This window comes from Corvus brachyrhynchos, unplaced genomic scaffold (assembly GCF_000691975.1).
Source record: "Corvus brachyrhynchos isolate BGI_N302 unplaced genomic scaffold, ASM69197v1 scaffold175, whole genome shotgun sequence".
In the NCBI taxonomy this organism is placed as follows: Eukaryota; Metazoa; Chordata; class Aves; order Passeriformes; family Corvidae; genus Corvus; species Corvus brachyrhynchos.
This window is the reverse complement of record NW_008238448.1, coordinates 2254308-2274771: the sequence shown is the minus strand read 5'-3', so window position 1 is coordinate 2274771 and position 20464 is coordinate 2254308. Positions and strand designations below refer to the sequence as shown.

General features: G+C 39.2%; 1 protein-coding gene across 1 annotated transcript in view; it reads left to right on the top strand.

Moving 5' to 3' along the window:
* The first annotated feature begins 253 nt into the window (after positions 1–253).
* The window catches only part of DKK2 (dickkopf WNT signaling pathway inhibitor 2), a 39357-nt gene continuing 19146 nt past the window's right edge, over positions 254–20464 (top strand). The window contains exon 1 of the mRNA XM_008635607.2: positions 254–1120. Coding sequence (XP_008633829.1) covers positions 863–1120 — 258 coding nt within the window. The 5' untranslated portion in view covers positions 254–862. The remainder of the gene's footprint in view (positions 1121–20464) is intronic.

Below are 20464 nucleotides of genomic sequence, written 5' to 3'. Positions count from 1 at the left end.
CGGGGGAGGGAAGGTGCGGAGGGGCACCCGCTGCTGTAATAATAAGGGGGCCAGCGGGAGACTGCGAGACCACCGAGTGCGAGGGGCAGCAGCGCAGGAAGCCCGAAGGGGGCTCTGCCTCCCCTGCCGGGTCCCGGCGCTCCCGCCGCGGGTGGGGCCGGTCCCGGGGCTCTCCCGCCGCCGGATGCCCAGAACCCTTCACCCCGCACCGGCCGGGCTGCAGGAGGAGGAGGAGAGGAGGAGGAGGAGGAAGAGTAGGAGGAGACGGGGCGCTTTCACTCCTGCTGACTGCAGAGGCTGAGGCAAAAGACAGAAAAAGGAGGAGGGGAATAAAAAGTAAAGAGGGGGGAGAGAGAGTGAAAGAAAACTAAGCCCAGCTTTTGCCGGTGCTGCTTGGATTGGATCTGGTTTGAGTTTCCTCTCTGCTGGCTTGAGGAGCAAGAGAAGGAGGAGTGGGGGGAAGTAACTCGCTCACTCTTCCTCTGAAGCTTTAGCAAACGTGCTGGTGCCTGCGCTGGCGGGGAGCTGCCCGGGTGCAGTTTCCTCGCAGCTTATTGCTCTCAGTTTCTAAAGAACTGCCTGGACTTCTCGAGGACCTGGAGGAAAAAGACATCACAGACCTGACTGTTGCTCAGTGCCTATAGACTTGACACTTTTTTTTTTTCTTTTCCTAGGGGATTCTTTTTTAAAATTATTTTTCTCCCGTGTCTCTCAAAACAGCAGCTCCTTGAGTGGCTTTGAAATCCGTTGCTTCCGTAACAACTTCAGGAGATATTTTTAAAAACTTTCCCCCCACTCCTGTTTTCATTGCCAAAAAAAAAAAAAAAGGAGAAAAAAAAATAATCCTTTTGGGGGAGGGGAGATGATCGTGCTGATGTGGAATAAGTGCTCCTGCTGTCTCCTCTTACTAGCCGCGGTCCTGATTGTGGAGAGCTCCCAGCTAGACAGCTCCAGCTCCAAGGTGAACTCCATCAAGTCCACCCTGATGGGGGAGGCTCCAACTCAGGCAACCAACAGATCTACAGGCATCCACCAGGGACTGATGCTTGCTAGCAGTAAGAAGGGCAAAATGCTAGAGCAGATGGGAAAACCTCCCAAGCACTATCACCGGCAAGGAGAGGTAGGACATCACTTCATTGCTCGAGTGTCTGTCCATCTGTGTACTGTATGTAAATAATTGCTAGTCTTTCCCCCACATTGTTTCCAGAGCTTTAATGTGCTAAATTAATTAATTTACTACATTGGGCTTTCCTGGGACAATATCATCTCATAATTGGTGTTAAGAACTGTGCAAGTGGGAGTTGGGAGGTTTAAACCATTCATTTCTCTCTAACGGTTAATAACTGATGGAAGAAAGAGCAATCTAAAAAACTGTCATCTTCAGCATTTCTTTGACTCCTTCAAAAGGCTGCCAGAAGCAAAGGAAGAAATTTCTTGTTGACCCTCAAGAGAATAAATGAGTTGAATTTGAATAGGTGAGGAAAATTTGAACGTGAAGTAAAACTTCACAGCAGTGAAACAAACTTGGTTTTAGAAATCACACCTGGCTAGTTGATCTTTGGTATCTTGATCCTTGGTGAGAATAAAAAAGCATGATATGCTAGTGGTATAGTTTAAGGTATAGTCATTTGTTTAGTAAGACAGAAAACAAATTCTAGGTTTCTTGTACACAATATGCTTGTCCACAGTATAGTGGTTGTGGGAATTTTATTTGGTTATGAGACTTTGAATGTAAAGAAGAGAGAAAACGTTATAGAAAAAAAAATATTATGGGGGGGGAAAAAAAAAAAAGACCCTGACTTGCTTGTGCAGTCTTCTTTCCTCTCTACACTGCCTGGAAACTGAAAGTCTGGTAGAAAATAATCTTCATTCAACTATCTTTGTGCTAAGGTATAAAGCAACATTTTAAGCCATCAGTCCTGTACTTCCCTCTCAAGTCTTAACTTGGATGGTATGAATGTTGCAGGTTGTGATGTGGAAGGAGGTAGACTTCTTCAGAAAATACAGATTTTATTGGGTCTTATTAGTATCTCTAAATGCAGCTGCTTTTCATAAGCAAGAGTGTAGCAGCAACAGAGCTGCCAACATTCAGCACTAAAAAGGCAAAATGCTCAATGCCTGAAGGGTCTGTACTTGCTTAAATTTTCCTTATAGCAGCAGAGAAGCTGAAAATTCAAGTAATCCACTGAATTTGCCAAAGTGTTTCACATCAGCTTCCTAATAATTGAATGTTATCATTTGGTTTTGTGTGCAGGCTTAATAACAGTAGTGGTAGTTTTATTTTTTTGCGTGTGAGAAATTTGTTTTTAAACTCCTCCAAGCTTTCTTCCCCTAGCCACTCAACTGTTTTATAATTTACCCAGAATTTGGTTGCCTCTCCTTACCTCTAAGCAAAGTTTAGCAAGAGATGCTGTGATGATGTTTCGTATTACTAAAGTACTGTGCTCTTTTCTAGTTCACGTTGTACTAATTACTCTGTTGAATCACCTTGAGGAGATATATATGTTCTCCTTGGATTTTCTTTTGTTTTCAATGTGTTCACAAAATGTGAAAATACAGGTCCTATTTTCCTACTGAGTGTTAGCAGTCTCGTGAGTTTTGTGATTCTGTGCTGCACAGCCTTTGCCTTTTGGGGAGGTCTTGCCACCTTCCGCTGTGTACAGCATCCTCAGTGCTTCACTGTGCATTCAGCGCAATGTTGAAAAGAATTGATTGTAATTCACCCAGTTCCTGAAAAACAATTTGTGCTGCCCACCGGTTGTATTTGCAAGATTTGCCCCTAACTTGCCAGTCTGGACTGGGATTTTCTGGGCACTTTTAGTTACTGGCTTGAACTCACAAGGCACACTTCAAGTGAAAGACAGCACTGTAAGTATCTGTAGTGGTAGAAGAGACGTCATGCATGTTAAGATTTCATGTTTGTAGCATAAGCAAAGACCCCCAGAGAATTGGTGGCTGTGACTCCCAGGGAGTGAAACCTGACCTCCCATCAAGGGCTGTCAGCACTGAATTTACCCTCTCTCCCTGAGATTCTGTCCCCAGATCCTGTGTGGCCTCACACAGATGTATGTGAAAATGACACAGATTTGCTCCCAATAATTCTAGATGCTACTTTTGGCCATCTGCCTGAAGCAACGCAGTTAACTCAGAATTGCAATAAAAAGAAGAAAAGAATGGAAAAGACAAGGAAAACAAATTGAAAGAGAGGAAAAGAGAGGAAAATAAAAGAGAGGAGAAAAAAGAGAAGAAAGGAAAAGAGAGGGAAGAGAGGAGAAGAAATGAAAAGGAAAGAAAAGAGAGGGAAGAAAGAGAAGGAAAGGAAGGGAAAGGAAAGAGAAGGAAAGGAAATGAAAGGAAAGGAAAGGAAAGGAAAGGAAAGGAAAGGAAAGGAAAGGAAAGGAAAGGAAAGGAAAGGAAAGGAAAGAAAGAAAAGAAAGAAAAGAAAAGAAAAGAAAAGAAAAGAAAAGAAAAGAAAAGAAAAGAAAAGAAAAGAAAAGAAAAGAAAAGAAAAGAAAAGAAAAGAAAAGAAAAGAAAAGAAAAGAAAAGAAAAGAAAAGAAAAGAAAAGAAAAGAAAAGAGAAGAAAAGAAAAAGAAAAGAAAGAAAAGAAAAGAAAAGAAAAGAAAAGAAAAGAAAAGAAAAGAAAAGAAAAGAAAAGAAAAGAAAAGAAAAGAAAAGAGAAAAAGGAGTATCTTTTGTGAAAATGTTTTCTCTTTGGTGATACTTCCAGCTGTAGGGCTGGTAAGCCGCTGCGTTTTTTAACAGTGGTGTCACGCATATCAACCATTTGACATGACATTTTCATAATCTTTTTTAAAGTACTCTCTTATTATGTTAGTGCTTAATTTGTTTAGATTATGGGACTTTGCACTGAGGTTTACCATGCCACTTGCAAAACAGCAGGCCTATGCTTTTCTTTCTAAAACAATCTGTTGAATTAGTGGAATTTGTAATGTCTCAAAAGTAAGTGTCTTTTGTACCTTGGCAACATTAGATGGTGAGTTGAGTGTCTTGTTTACCACTAGGAAATAGTTTTAGTAAGGACCAAGGATGTGCAAGTTAAAGAAAAATTAATAGAATTTTGCTGTTGTGATGGCTCTGAGCTGTGCTTTCAGCTCTGCACATACACGTGGTGGAAATCACCAAAACTGATGAAAGGACCATCAGCCTACAACCTATTTGCTTTCCAATTATGTTAATTCTCGGGACTAGGAACAACTTGGGAGTGTTTAATCAGCAATAAATCAACTGATACAATAGTTCATGGCTTATCTGAAGTGTTGATGTTTTTCAGCTGGTAGTTACAGTGCTTCTGCCCAGAAAGGGAAGATCCAGCGCTCTCTCGTCAGGCAAAGTTCCAGTTCAAATTAATGAAAATACTCACATGAGCAAAGCAAGCTGATCCAGCTTGCAGAGAGACTGGCGGGGCAAATGTGGATTTTAGTAAGACTTAACATTTTTATGTCTTTCTGAGGAATATTATTTATTTTCTGTTCTTATTCCCTTTACTGCCTTGGATCAGCAGAGAATGAGAGGCACTGATGTGTTAAATCAGTGAGATTTCATTCTCTTCACTGTTCTTTACTGTCATTCCTCCTTTTCCTTTTCTGTAAACTGTTAATGTTTCCTCAATTTCCCAGAGAATCAGAAAGTATCTACAGCATTTGCACAAGGGAAAAATATGCTCAGAAATAGTACTGTACTGTGCATGCTAATCTAGGTTACTTTGGGGGGTCAGGATTATATACTGTCAGCTATTTATTTTCTTTCAAAACTTGATTTAGAGAAATGCTTCTAGGGACATCCAACATGTCAGTTCTCTGACCTCTCTTTGAGAGTGTTCCGGATATATTCCCTCTCTAGATAAATATGATACAGTGAATAGGGTCATAATTGACAGTGAAGATAGATTAATTTTTCTGTGTGTTAGCTATAGCTTCCACTGTGATTGGGCAAACTCTCCCATGTGAGTGCTTTAGCTCAACTACAGAGATGCAACTGGAAAGGAAAAATAGAACATATTGTATGGTGATTGAAAAGCATAGCCATTCCGCAGATTCCCGGTTGATGACTTTGTAGCCTCTTTAATTCACTTCACCATCTTTTGGACTTCTTGCCTCTGGGCTGTAGTGCCCTCTATCCTCTGAGACTTGTCCCCTCTATCAATGCTGGGGTTCGCATGCCTTCACACTCAACCACCTTTAAAGATCTGGTGAGCTGTGACTTTATTTCCAGCTGTTTTCCTTCTTTAATCCATGGGTGCTATTATCTTCTCCCCTTCTCACCTCCTGGCTACAAGCCGTTTTTTCAGCTCATTCCCCAGCAAGATGTGTCTCTCATTCCCTTTGTCCCTTTGCTGGTCCATAGCTGTTTGGGTCTGTGCTTCCCATTGAGACAGTCCCTTCCCCATGCACATGCTGGGAGCAGTGGCAATGAGGGGAAGAACTGGGACATCCAGGAGAGGGAACTGGAACATCCATGGGGCTGACTAAGACATAATGATGTCTGGAAAAGGGAGAGAGGAGTGGAAATCCGGGACAAGTTTTGGTGCGGCAGAGACACAACAGACAGCTATCAGATAAGCCTTAGTATTCCAAACGCACTTGGTTTAATGTTAAAGACGTGTTTATTTTTTTTAAACTCTATTGCAGCTTGAGCTAAGAAGTTTGAGACCACAGAAACCAAACCAAAGAGGCATTTATTCAAATGACTAATTTGATACTGATCTCATACCTATTAACACACGGACATACATGCGTTTCTTGGACAGGACATAGTTACCCACAAGGATTTGCTAGAAAATGTTTGGATGATGCTTTGTAGCGAGTAAAACAGCATGAGATGTAGTAATTGAATGCAGCGCCCTGACAATGTTACAATAAAATGTACCAAAGACACCAAAAATGTAACCACATATCTTAAATAGCTGGCAACCAAGACAGTAAAAAATTATTTCTTCATAGGATTAAAAATAAATTAATTAAAATAACTAGAAATTACATCCAGCAATAGCTGCCTTTTGTTCTTTTTTTTTAAATTTAAAAAAAATACAGAATTGCTAAATCTGCAGAGGTCACCAGAGAACTAATTCTTTGCTCTTGCCATTTGGTGTTAGAAATCTGGGTGACATACTGGTTTACTGGCAGCAGTCTTGCTAAATAACCTACTGGCTTCTCTCTTAATTGCAAAAAATGGGATGCAGAGTATTATCTCCTTCCTGGGTCATCCTTGGTGTCCCCTTCAAATTGTTATTATTAACTGACTTCATAATATAGAGCAAAAGCTCCTATAAAGTAGCTTTACTACAAGTATTTCCTATTAGCTTTGCAACAATGCCTAGAAAATTTCTGGAACTTCATATGCTGCTGGGTGTGCAAGTACTTGGAAAGAGTCAGTTTCTGTATGGAAAATCTGTCAGAGCTTAATGACAACATGGAAGATGATGAAGCATGATTAAATTTTCCCCTCAGAAAAGTAAGTCTGATTAACTCATTATGTTTGATTAACTGATGCTTTGCAGATGCAAATATAGCACAAGTTTAATTTTGATCTTAATTATCTCAACACCGGATGTATCTTGCAAGCACTTCGTATCTCATGGCTTGTCAGTAGAGCCTTTGGTCCTTTTACACTTGTACTTACAAATGCCTCACCCTGGAAATGTAGTTCAGGAGGAATTTAACTCTGCAAAGGAGGAGCACCATGAAGCTTCTGCTTCTGTTTGTTTTTCCAGCACTGCTTTCTTCTCCAGGTTTTGTATCTCTGCTGATTTTTTTAAGTATATCCAAACAAGTTTTGTACATATGTAAAAATGTTAATTTGGAGAACACCTTCAAAGCAGAGAACTTTCCCTCCTGCATGTGCTCACCAAAGTCCCTACCGAGTTCATGCTACTGCCCACGTGCACACACTGGTTGTGGCCAGCAGGAGTCAGGATGTGGTGGAACACACTCAGAGCCAGCAGCCCCTGCTTGGCCCATCATTGCCACGGGGCTTGTCACCATGTCCTGTCTGATGCTGTGGAGCTTTGTGTTGGTTTTGGCACCACAGTCATGAAACATTTATGATGGGTTTGAGGAGCTGAAGTTTGTATGACACCACAGACATGGTGGAGAAAGCTAGAAGCCACTGTTCTGCTTTTCCTGCATTGGTAAAACTCCAAGTGTATTAAGAATTTTGTATTTACTCTTTTTTTTAGTGAACTGACAATGATTCTATTTAAACCTCTGTCTTTTACTGCTGTGTTCTAGGCTGTGTTTCTGGTACTTTTAGGTTGAAACCTATAGCAAGCTTCTATGAGCTTCATATCCATGGATATGAAAGGCAATACAAAAGCCAGGAAGATCAGAAGGTTTGTTTTCCTACTCTTCTAAAATGATGCTTTCCTGCAAAGATTTTTATTTTCATTAGAGACCATGAACCTTCATCTCTTCTCTATTCATCAAGTATAGGATGTACAATGGCAGTGTGTGTCCCCAAACCATCACTTTTCTTTAGTGTAATTTTTTTCCTTTTTTTGGTTGAAGGTCAAATTTATTCTAAAGGAAATTTTAGTGAACATCAAGCAATTTTCAAATTATAATGAAATGTGAAAATAGATGGATTTATGATACTTCCAAGCTAATTTCAGAATCCTTTGCTCTAGAATGGGCTACAGAAAGTAGAGTAGAGAGAGAGACACGGCTTAAAAGGATACATATGTTCATACTAAAGGACAGCATAATACTAAATCACAGCAATCTTCAAATAAAATAATGAGGTTTGTTCATCTTAGTTACAGTTTTCTTGGGATCAACCTTAAATCCATCTATGATTTATACATTTGTGTCCACACAAACAGAACTTGAGTTATGAAAATAAATGGATACAAACACACAATGGGAACATGGAGTTCACTCATTCAGCAGCTATGTTGTTCTTTCTAACGGAAAGAGCAGAGCAATGCTATGAAAAAGAAAAAAAAATGCTTAAAAGTTGTTGGGTTTTCCCCCCTCAAAGCACATAAGCACACAGTTCAGCCCCTTGGGACTTTCTTAAAGCTAAGCTTTGATATGATTGAATTTTCATATGCATAGTAATGAATCTTTGAGACATGCATGTTGCACATGTGTAGTGCAAATGGCACTGGTTGAGCATTTTTAGCAGTAAGCAAAGGCAGACTGCTCTGCACATGCTTGGGAATGAGGTGTTGCTTCACTCTGCAAGCCCTCTGCCTCATTCTCTGTGCATCATGTAAGTGTGAACCAGGCTGTGCATGCTTTTAAAAGCATATTTATCGGTCCAGTGAATGAGAGGACAGGGTTCAGTTCTACGTGTTTTGGCAGCTTGCCTTGAGAAAAGCAGTGACTTGCTGTCAGCATGATCTCCTCTCTGCAATCTGAAATTACTATATTGGAGATCTCTTAAAGGAACTGCGAACACAATACATTTATGTTGCAGTAGGAAACTTCTATTATTGGAATCTCATTCTTAACTAGAACGACATTAGGGAAAGTAATGCATCTGATGGGGGAAGATCTCCTTTATTTTTCCTTTTGCACAGAGCAAGGTAGCTTCCAGAATTGTTTGGTTGTTGGTTTGGTTTTTGGTTTTTTTGCTATATGTTCCAACAGAAAATGGTGCACCCCTTCTTGACAGTCTGAAAAGATACTAAACTGGACATTCTGCTGTGGCCTGACTTGTCAGGGTTAGTATATACTGCAGGGTACTTGCCATATTTCCTTGTTTATTTTCTTTTGGCTTGAAAATGAGAGTGCAGAGCCCTCCCACCCAGTTTGTTGTGGACACAGGATGCTGTTTTCTACTTTAAAAAATAAAAGTTTGTGCTTCTCTCTATCTTTTTGGCTTTTAGGTTGCCCACACAGAGACTGAGCTATGATTCTTTTACTCTCCATTTGGTAGGAATACTGGGTGGGTCCTTTCTTTCTTTTTCAAACATCATCTCCCCGTCGTTCTTCAGGAGGGCAGGAAGGAGACAGGAGATAGCAAATGGTCATGTGTTACCAGACCTGCCATTCTTAAATTTCAGTTTATCATCCACTCAGGTAGCAATAATGGTGACTCACATAACCAACAACTATGTGTGAGCTGAACACTATGGGGTTGCCCAGGGAGACTGAAAGTTGTTCCTTCAGACCTGTTCAGTTGCTGTTACTCCCAACAAAATTAAATTTCCATTTGTATATTATTCACATCCAATTCCTGTGGTAGGGGGGGAGAGTGGGTGTAGGGCAGAAATGAAGAATGGAAATTTTGGGAACCAAGGAAGGACCATGAAAACAGGAGGTTGCCATCCTCTCTCCACACTTTCTCCATGTGGAGCCAAATGTTGATGCTGCTTCGTGTCATCTTACAGGTAGAGAGGAAAACTGCCTAGGCTTAAAATTCTGCTTTATAGTTTGGTGGTAGTACTAAACTGCTTAGCTGCAAAAAGTGTTTTTTAATTGTTTAAATAAATACAGAGTTTTTAAAATGCTCTTTAGGAATGCTTGTAAACTTCTGTGCTTGGATTTGTCCCCATTGCTATCTTCCAGACATCCCACTCCTCGCCAGGAAAATGGCTTTTTAACAAGAAGAATCCTCTGGAAATTAACTTTCTGAGGGGGTCCTGGCCACAGCAGCTGCAACAAATTGCCACTGAACTTCAGTCCCAATTGGTTTTTATTGCTAAAAGGATAAGTGACCAAGTGAATACTTGTATTATAGCTTCACGACAGTTTATTAAGTATCAAATTGTAGTGTGTGATGTTGTCTAACCAGAAGATTAAGGTTTTCTCTGTGGAGAAAATTTTCTCTCAGACTTTGTACCAATGCTTAAGCTGCAAGAGGGTGGGAAAGTCCTGCCAATCCCAAACTGTTCTGTGGTTAGGCTGGCTTAGGATTTTCCTCTGCTGGGGCTGGTCAGTGATGTCAGCACAAGCAGAGCTATAGCAGCACGAGGCAGTCAAGAAGTCACAGCACCGCAATCCATTGCATGTCGATCCCTGCTGAGGAAACAAGTCCACGGGGGGCATTTCCTGAGCAAGAGGATTTTGAGTAGCAGCACAGCTTCAGCATAGCTCAGATTATGCTAACTGGGAAGCATTTTTGGCACAATTTTCCAAATAAGCAACACAGAGCCCAGGAATTTCAATAAAGGATGGAGCAAAACCTTGAGATGGTATAGGAGGTGTGCTTATGTCCTTGAGCAGGATTTGCCACCTGGAAAGGTGGTGCAGGTCTGCTTGTCTTCCTCTCAGCCTCTCTGCTCTAACTTTGAGGATCCTTCCTTCCCCAGACATGCTGGCCTCACTCTCACTGCTGTAGGTTTGGGACTTGGGTTTGGTTTTGGCCATTACATTTGCAAGGATGAAGCCTTTTCTTAAGCACTATCCTCTTAAGTTATCAGTGAAGAATAGATAAGAGAATCTTTATTTCAGGCACACATGTGCACTGCAGGTGTGAAGGGAACTCTTAAACTGTTTATGAGCGCACAAAGCCCCATGAACAAAGAGGGCAGAAAAGAACGTTGTCATTTTAAGGAAAAATATGTTTTAAGGCCCTGTTAAAAAATAAAGCAAAAACAGAGCAGCAAATAGGCTGCAGATTGTCTGTAAGAGGGATTAGAACTCTGAAAATCTCTGATTTTTCTAAACAGGCTTGTGCCACAGGCTGAGTTAGCCAAGATGCCATTCAACAATAGAGGGGGTATCTGCTGTCAGGCTCTTGTCTCAGAGAGTTACCCACAAGGTCCTCTTCCAATAGGAACACACAGGCGAGTACACATGCCTTAACTCTGTTTTAAAGGTTTTAGATGACTACAAGTCAATGCATACATTGTAAAAACAGGTGTGATAGTGGGGTGTGTGTTCCAGATCTGCGGTGCCCTTGTCACTCTTAGGTTTGGTGGGATTGGAGTCTATTTTACAGTTAAAGGGTCAGAAGAGAAGGGCAAGGATGGCTGAAATGAGAGAAAACACTAGTTTATTTAACAGTCATGTGATGATGTCTTAATTTGTTTGGAACAGCTTTCAGGTACACTGAGGGTAACATCCATAATGGTGGTGACAATACAGTACCCAAACAAAATTGGTGTAACTCACTCCCCTCCAGCACTGTTTTCCAGCAGATGCATCTAATAAACTTGGCCACAGACACAAGTTCATGCTGCCCAGAAATACTACACTTCAGCTCCTTGCTCTGCAAAACGTGCTGCTTTATTGCCCTTCTTATCTAAGAGGTGCCACACAGTTCTGCACAGAAAGCCATCTCAGAGGTTTGGCCTTTTTTATAGATAGGATGAACCTGAAATGTATTTATGTACCTAATTCCCTGAATGTTTCCAGTGGGAATTATGTTTTTCATGCCTTTGGGTGGTGGGGGTCATGGTCTTTTCCATTCACAAGAGAAATTCAGAGGAAATAGTCTGTCTGAGGCTCAGTGCGATGAATGCTCAGGGACAAGGACTACTCTTCTCTTTCATCACCTATATAAGGTAGTCCAAATTTGGTCATCAGAATAATTTGCTACAATTATTATTACAGAAAGGTTAAATCAGAATAATTTATGCTGTTCCCTCAATGATGAAATAATTATATAAAAGATCAGTGGTAGATCTGATCTAATGTAGCAGACACAGTTACTCTGGACCTTCTCTCTGGATTCCAATCTTCATCCAGAGTAACTTTTTTCTTAAACCAGCATCTTTTCTTTTTTCTCTGTAAAACTGGACCAGGATGCCGAGATGTTGCAAGGAGAGCTGTAGAGCTTGTCTTTAATGAGCCCCTTCCTGACCCACCCTATGTAAAGCAGTTGACACATCATGTGTTGTGCAGCTGGGACGGCTACCCTGGCACATGTCTCTGATATATGAAGGTATTGACTTTGGCCTTTTGGAAGCCCCGGTCCCATGCTGTTCTCCAGAGTCATGTTTAAGTCATTTCCAGATACTGTGGATATAGGGGCGGTAGGAGCAAAAGCTGAAGTGGAATTCATGAGTTCAGATTTAGCTGATTCTGTGAAAACAGATTGCACAACACAGACTGACAGTTTCTGGATTAGATTTTCTCTCTTTCCTTGGTTTGACCCCCAGTGCTCCTCTGTCAGCTGGTCAGTATTTGGTTCTGAAGCTGTAGAGTTTGTGCGTTTGTGTGTGTGTGTGAGTGGTTTTTTAGTTCGAGCTTTTTCGGGGGTAGTCTTTGTGCTTGTACGCTTTGACCATTGTTAGTAAGATGGTCACTGCTCTAACTTTTGATCCCCTTCTGTCCTAAATGACCCTATTGTCAGGACATTAATTTAAAGAGTAGCTACTACAGGACATTTTGTGAACATTTGCTTCTTCTGAAGTTCATTTTAACAATGTTTCACCTGAATATTTTTCAGAACAAAAAAGTTTCTAAGGCTCTTCTGTCCTGACAACATGTGTAAGGCTGAGGCTTCCTTCTTCCTCCCAGCCTACCTCACAAAACCCTCTCTCAATACACAACCTTAATCATACCTGTAAGTGCAATCTCAAAGTTCATCTTTCAAAACAGCATTTTTTTACCAGACTAATAAGACATCAAAATCAAATTACACCATTTTTGCTCTTCAAATATTTGTGCTAATGCAGGTACAGCTCAAGTACAAAAACTTCAAAGAATCTGAATTGCCAAGGGATGACCCATTTCGTAACTGATTAGAATAACTGATAATTGATCAAAAATAAGCAGGACTAAACTGCTACATTTCACTATACAGGGAGGCTATAGGCAAAGCTTCGCATAAACCTTTCAGGACTGATGCTGTTCAACTTATTGACAAATGTTCTGGAAAATGGGGAACTAATGAGGCACAGTAATTTTTACAAAATTTAGTCACAACAGTAAGAACTTAAGTGGACCGCAGAGTTGCAGTAAATGCCAGTATGCTGATCACCTAAGTGATAAATCCCATGGGTAAAATTCCATTTCTAATAGTGTAAAGCAATATATATGGCAAAAATGTGATGGCAGTTGAGCACGTACAGTGATAACTTGTAATTTAGAGTGAATTTAGCTATCTTCAGTGGTGAAGCAACAGCAGAGAGACAAAAATTAAATACTAAAAAAAATATAAAAAGATGATTCCACTTGGAAGTGGAATATCAGGAAGTGAAAAAACAAAACCAGGGTGTTTTTAAACTGGTTCAGATTTCATGGTGCTGGATAACTGTTAAAAGATATAAAAAGCAGTCAGGATTAAACGGAGAAGGAGGATGGCAGGATCATCATAACAGCAGAACTGCTTAAACACAGGAGACACTAAATAGAATGCAAAGACCCGGTTTGGAAAAGGAATGCCCATGGGAGAACAGGACGGAGAGAGATAAAGTAATGAAGAGTCAGGAGAAGGTGACTGGGGAGCAGTCGCTCAGTGTTTGCTGTAGAAGAGCCAAGAGCAGACTGTGTGAAATTATCAGACAGCCAGGAACTACTTTTTCGTGTTGTGGAGCTCATTGCCACATGATGCTGTGGGAGCCATATGGAACTGCTCAAATGGAGAGGAGACAGACACAGAGATGAGAGATTGCACTGGTAGGTACTGAACTTTGAGCTTCAAATCTGTCTAAGTGACTGTTGGCTAGAGCTGGGAGAATGCATCTGGGAGAAGTCCTTCTGGACTTGCCTAGGATATTATTCCTTTGAGTATTTGCATCTAGCCTGACCACTTTGCTCTGATACATTACAGCAACTTTTATGGGTTTTTTATCAACATAAATATCAATAAAAATTTGTATTTTATCAGTATCATAAGTAGCCCAGCTTGTTACCTCATTTTATCAGGAAACTTAAGCATATCTGGTTCAATGTAAGCATTTGTGTTGCTTAATGTAGTTCTGTTAAGATGTGCATATACAAATATTAGGCAAAAACTTCACTACTGAGCTGAACCTGATCCTTGGGTCTATGACAGTGGACACTGATTTTCATATCGTCTCCAATGCCCATGGACATCAGTGCTAATACTCCCATGAATCCCAGTGTGGCTGTGTTATCCACATTTTTAGTCAAAATGTTAAGTAGTCCAAAGAGATTGCTGCAGCAAATGGAAAACATGACTACCATGAAAAGGAAATGGAAAAAAGAAGAGGCAAAGAGGTTTAGAACAGATTTACAAGGAATGTAGCATACACAAGTCATGGGAGACTTTTCAAAGATTTTTGCTGCAATTTAGTCAGCTACAGAAGTAAATACTTTCCAAAAAGGGTAAGATTTTCAAGTCACTCATTACTCAGAATGAAGATTTTTGGGTTTGGGGAGAGCCTTTTTGCTTTTCTTTCTAATTTCCGTAAGAATTTTGCTAATGGGTAAATTTTTCCCTTGCGAAATATCATTGTACACAGGGCTAAATATCTTCAAACTTTTCAAAAGTCAAGGTTTCCGAAGTTGTTACAGTTTTGATGGAAACTACTCTGAAGCCGGGGAAATACAGGGTTGGTTGGCTCTGTCGATAAATAGGTACAAAAAGCTGAGGACAAAGAGCAACTCAGGATTACAGTCAAACAACCCAGTAATCTCCTGTTTTATCTTTGAAGTCAATTTGACCAGAGATTTTAGGAGCCTAAATAGAAGTCACAGTGTTATAAGTGCTGGTATGTGTCTGTGTGTCTGTCTTTCCCTGCTTTCACCAGATCCTTCTCTGCACCAGGCAAAAGTTGGAGTTCACAAAATATTGTGTTCCCCCTGCTGTTTTCCCCTTGCAGCAGTCTCTGATTACCATCTCTGACTTAATGAGTATTGATAGAATTAAAAAAAAATTTAAAACCCTCCTTTGATCTCCTCTTCCACCTGCAAACTCCAAAACTGTTAAAAGTCGTGGTTAACACACGTTTAAATGCTTTGGCATTCAGACTCGATTCCAACCATCCAGGTCCAGTAAAAAACTTGGCAGAGCTGCTGCCTCTCCACTGTGCTTGAGAGCAAGATGTGACATCTTGTGACCAGTTGATTGATGTGAAGGCACTTGTCACATTTATGGCTAATGCAGTACATGATTCTTGGTAGAATCAACCAAGTCCAGTCTGCTCTGCTCCCTTCTCTAAAGCAGATGTGGAAAGGAGCTTGCTGTCCTGAACTTGTCTGCTTGCTAAAATCTCTGATGCCTTTTCTGCTGGTGGAAAAAATCCCAACTAATGGTGTGTATTTGTTCATTCTGCTGTTTTTGTGCATATAGCATATTAGCTATCTGAGCACAGTGTTTTTAATGGCTGTGTGAAATAGTATTTACAAGGGCCACAAATGCTTTGTTGGTTGGACTTCAAGCAGAAGGTTTGGTTGGCTCAGTCATCAGTCATGCTAAATTTCTATGGCATTGATTCCAAAAACCTGTCATTTAAAATGAATTTCCCTATCATGTAAAATGTTGCTCTTTGAAACAAATATATGATATTTTAAAGAACTCAAAACATTTGGAAGATGATAACATAGATGACCAATCAAAACATTTACACAATGGGGAGTATTTTTAGAGAAGAGAAACACAGAAGAAATTAAATGTCATAAAGTTTAATAGGAAGTGCACAGGTTGAAGATGATCCTGCTTAAATCAATATGCCTCTAAACAGTATTTTCTAAACTTGCCTTGGAATATTTTTTTTTAAAGGTGCATACCTAACATATTTTCTACTTTTGGAACTACATTTTTTTGACAAAATATTCTGCTTCCAAAACACCTGGTAGGATCAGAACTTAGAGAGTGCTTTTAGTGCTTAAGAGAAAACAGACAAAATTTTAATGGAAACTTCATAACTTCCTTGAGACTGTTCCATTTTCACATAAAAATTCTTGGAATAAAAGCTGTTTTTTTCTTTTTAATTGTTCAATGTAATAAAAAGGTGTCATTTTCACAATTGGTACAGGTTCAAAGCAGAACAATATCCTAATATATTGCAGATAGGAAGAATATTTGTTTTGGGAACCTGCATTTGCTCTTGAATCAGCAGGTTACTGCTGCATTCATTTTCTGTACTTCTCAGCTTTCATGCTCTCTTATCCATCTCTTTCTGATATTATATTAAACTCTTGAGTGTATAGAAATTTAGGTTCCCAGGACTCTGAATTAGACTAGAACTCAATTAATCTGACAGACTTTTGAAACTGGGTCTGTAATTCCCAGTTCATTTAGATACGTAATGATCATTTAATCTTCTGTCTGTATTTCTATTTGCTCACTCAATTTTTTATGCAGTAGAAGTCAGTCAATCTTCAGATCAGAAGCATATGGTACCCCTCCAGCAGAAAAACTTTTTCCACCAACATTTTGAAGAGAAATCTAAATAAATAACCCCCAAGGCTGAAAGCAGCCTATTCACCAAACAGTAATTCCACAGGAAAAAGAAATGTTCAGCAAAGTGATCTTTCATTTGAAAATTGGATCCAGACTCTACAAACCGAGAAGGGTGAGCAACTGTGTCATATGCAGTGCAATGCAGTTTGTCTGCAAAGGGTGCTGCCACGAGGTACTAATGTTCTGCTTATGGGGAAGTGCAGTCTGGGCAAAAGTTAAACAGTTTGTTTGTCAGCAAACTGTTGAAATCATGGTGCCATGAACATTATCCCTCATGAATTATAAACAATGCATATGGACCATTCACCAGCTAGTTCAGAATGATGCAATTCAGGACAGATTCATCTTTCAACACTTTGTTTTGAAAATGTAGATTTCTGTTCTTTGAAGAAAGATGGTAAAACCATTACGTCTGGAAGGAAACAAAAATTAGTTTTTTTGAAAGGTCAGGCACACAGTTCCATGTTTATATTTTGGTCTAATATTGTAGTTTCTTGGTAAATTAATCATTGCTGCCTTTTTTTTCACAAGGATAAGAATTCACTTCTTCCATGGAGCTAAGTTTAGTAGTAGTAGTAGTATCTTATTGAGGATGGAGGGAGGAAAAGTAGTGTAAGGACTTAATGGCCAGTTGTCCTGTCAAAATGCAGTGTTATAACTCTGCTGCCTCTTCAAGCAGCTATGTGTATTTCAAATCCAAGAGTTCCTTTCTGAAAAGAAAAATCACCGTAAGCTATTAAAACTTTGAAAATCTCTTTTTTCCTGAGTTACACTGATTTTTTTCCACTTGCACAAGTGCTCTGAATTGAAAGAAAATTTCAGCAGTAAAATAGCTGTAAGTTTGTGATATTTATGTAAGAGCTACATCCATTATCTTTGTGCTCCAGTCTCAGGTGAATTTGTGCTTAAATTGATTTAGAAAGCAATCACTCAGAAAGGGATTTTAGGTGGCAACTAAAGCATTTCTACCTTTAAAACACTTCCAGAATTTTAGCCAAGGACATAATTTTGGGGTGGTATAGTAAAGAGCATGTCTATTGTTTCCCTACTGTAATACCACATCCTAATTTGATATTTTTTATATTATATGAGACTTATATATCTGTACATATGTGCGTATATATACTAAGACCATTCATGATATGTGGATTAAGCAGGAAGTTTATAATTTATTTTCTGGGGTTTTTTTTTACCGATACTCTTGTTGTTAGAACTGCTTTTGCAGTCTCTAGTATCAGGAAAAGGGAAAACATCATAAAAGAAGTTCAAGAAATTTTCGTAAATACCCAAACCCTTCAGTTCTTTTTAGGAAAAAAAAAAACCCAAACCCTTAAAGAAATTAGATCTCTTGAAAACTAAATTATTTATGATTTTGAATTTAATTATTCAGTTTTATTCACTGCTCAAAGAATAGCAAATTTCCTTTTCTAAATAGTTTTGAAGGTAAGGTTGGAGTTTGGAATTAAAGTAAAGTTATTATAAAAGAGGTTGCTTTAAAAAATGGTATAATGTGCTTTCATGTGTATTGTTTTCCAAAGTTTAAATTTAGTCAGTTCACAAACAGAATGAGAATTACTCTATCTCTTGGAGATTAAACCTTTCCTGGGATCAGGCTGTGCACTTTTTCTGGTTCACTCATTACCAATAATAATAATAATTTTGTGATTGCCTTTTGGTCAAGAACTTTGCTGTTGATGCACATGCTAGAGGAGATTAAAATTATTTATCTGGATTAAGTTTAATAGGTGTGATAAATGAGGGGAAATGTTTACTGTGTTAAGAAAATTTAGAAAACAGCTGATTTTAGATGAATCTGATGGCACCATTTAACATATTCCTTACTTCAGCAACCTGATTTTGGGTGGAAAGACTAGTTAAGGCATTTGTAGCACAAAACTAGTGTTTCTTTGATTAAAGAAGCATTGTTGAAGCATAAACTAATTTCAACTTGAAGGGACTGCTTTGACTCAGGTCCCCCCCAAAAATAACCACAGTAATAATAAATGTAACATTGATCTCATATAGTTGTACAAGAAATCTGAATACTGTAGTACAACCTGACTAATTGGTACTGCTTGTCATATTCCTGTGGAAATTAGTGGGAAATTACCAATTTCCACCAATAGCAAAGCTGGCCTTGCAAATAACTTTATATTTTTTAAATTCCTATCACTTCAAACTACAGTGGCACAAAACAAACCTGCATTAATTCTTTCCTCTTATAAGTGTGCATCCTGGCATATCTGACATCTAGAAGTAGTTAGGAATTCCAGCCAGCCTTCTATGTCTGTTCTTGTAAAATTGTATGTCAGTTGAAACTGCCTTACAAATGTATGTTGTCTTTGTCTTACTCCTCAGCTTCAGTCACATTTTAAAACATGGCTATACTGCTTGTTTGCTTGTATAGAAAGATCTGTTAGCTGGTGTTTCTGTCTCGTGTTTATCATGAAAACTCACTGGAAAACTCAGTTGGTTACATAGAATTATTTCTAAACCACTTCCTACTTGGTAAGGTAAGGATGGGATTGATAAAACAAAGAAATGTTCATTTGATGTGTGGTTTTGTGACTCACTGGATAAAACTGTTTATGCTGTGTGACTCCAGTAAGTTTTCAAACAACATCAAGGAGATATTTATTGGCACCACTGTTTTTGTGGCACTGAGAGAAGAATAAATAAGTGTAAAGGAACAGCTGTTTGAAGTTCTTCTAGGAGAATTTAAATCCCATATTGTCCAACAATGTGAATGAGTCTGCATTTGAATGCTAAACCAGAAAGGTTTATAGTGCATATGGTACCTATTTGAATTTTTTAAACGTCTAATTTCTGCTGTGGAAATGGAGGCCAGCTTGAGTTATTTATTGTGGGATGCAGAAGGAAATCACGACCCTTTGCAGGGACATGTTAGAATCCCTGCACCATTCAGCCAGTTTTCTCCTGTCACACCTACTTAAATTTTCAAAGAGAAGCTTTAACGTATTGAGTGTGCTCTGGATCTTACTAGTTCCGAGCACTTATGACAGCTTTCAGAGATTGCTGGTGGCTCCCAGTAGATTGTAATTCTAGAAACAGGAGCCTGATGCTAAGCATCACCACCTGTTCTCCATTATTTTCCTTCAGAAGAAAACAATGCAAGTATAAGATTACATACTAATGGAACCCATTTTCACTAAATAGGTACATTTGGTCACATGTTATTTGGTGGCCCATAAAAGAAAAAGAAGGAAAATAGTAAGCTGTTTTCAAAAGGGAGAAGCAAATAAAACTTACGAGTTTCCTAACCAGGATAGCTAAACTGAATTCTTCCACAGCAGGTATACCAATATGCAATATGTAAGTACATACAGATTGCTTGTTGGAATGGCTGTGTTTTCAATTTGATTTGTTGACATATCCTAAAAGGCTTTGGACTTCATTCATCTCTTTGTAAATGCACTATAGAACTAGATTTGAACCTTTTTGGCATTTCACTGAATTCCTATTGCTACTTTGCTTAAAACAATACAGGTCTCATCTCTAACCAAAGTTTCTCTACTGCCCCTCAGTAGAAAAAATTGTAAGCAGATATAGCACGGTTATAATGATACTTGCAAATTATGCGGTATCCGTTATATTCTGTTATCATTTTCCATACACCAGCATGGTCCCATGTTATATCTCTGCTATATGCTCCTGAGACATATATCTAGATAAGTGAAGGAATGTTTAAATGAACTCATCACTGCTTTTATTACAGGTGTTAGCATGTGCATGTAGGCTGCACATTTTTCAAGCATGGAAGCATGTGTATGTCTCCCTCCCTCGGAATCCTGAGCACTCCAGCATTCACATAGAACCTGTGATGGCCTGGCCTGCTCGGGGTACTCACCAGTCCTGGACTGAGGTGCAGGCCAGCCTCTAAATTGTACCTATATATCTACTTCTTAGCACTTCTTGTTGCTGTTTTTCCTTTTGCTAATACCTTATTCCCAAGACCATTCTAAAAAAAGCAGCTTTTTTTTAAAAGAAGTTTTTTCCTGCTTGTGACACTTGGTGATTCTTCTCCAAGAGTCCATGTCAGACTGTTGGTAGCCTGTAAGTAGTTCTGCTTCTTGTAAACTCTTCAGTAAAAAGTGGTGGGTTTTTTGAGATGACATGCTTTTTGAGGCATTTTAGTTCCTGATTTTTGAAAACAAGGTTCA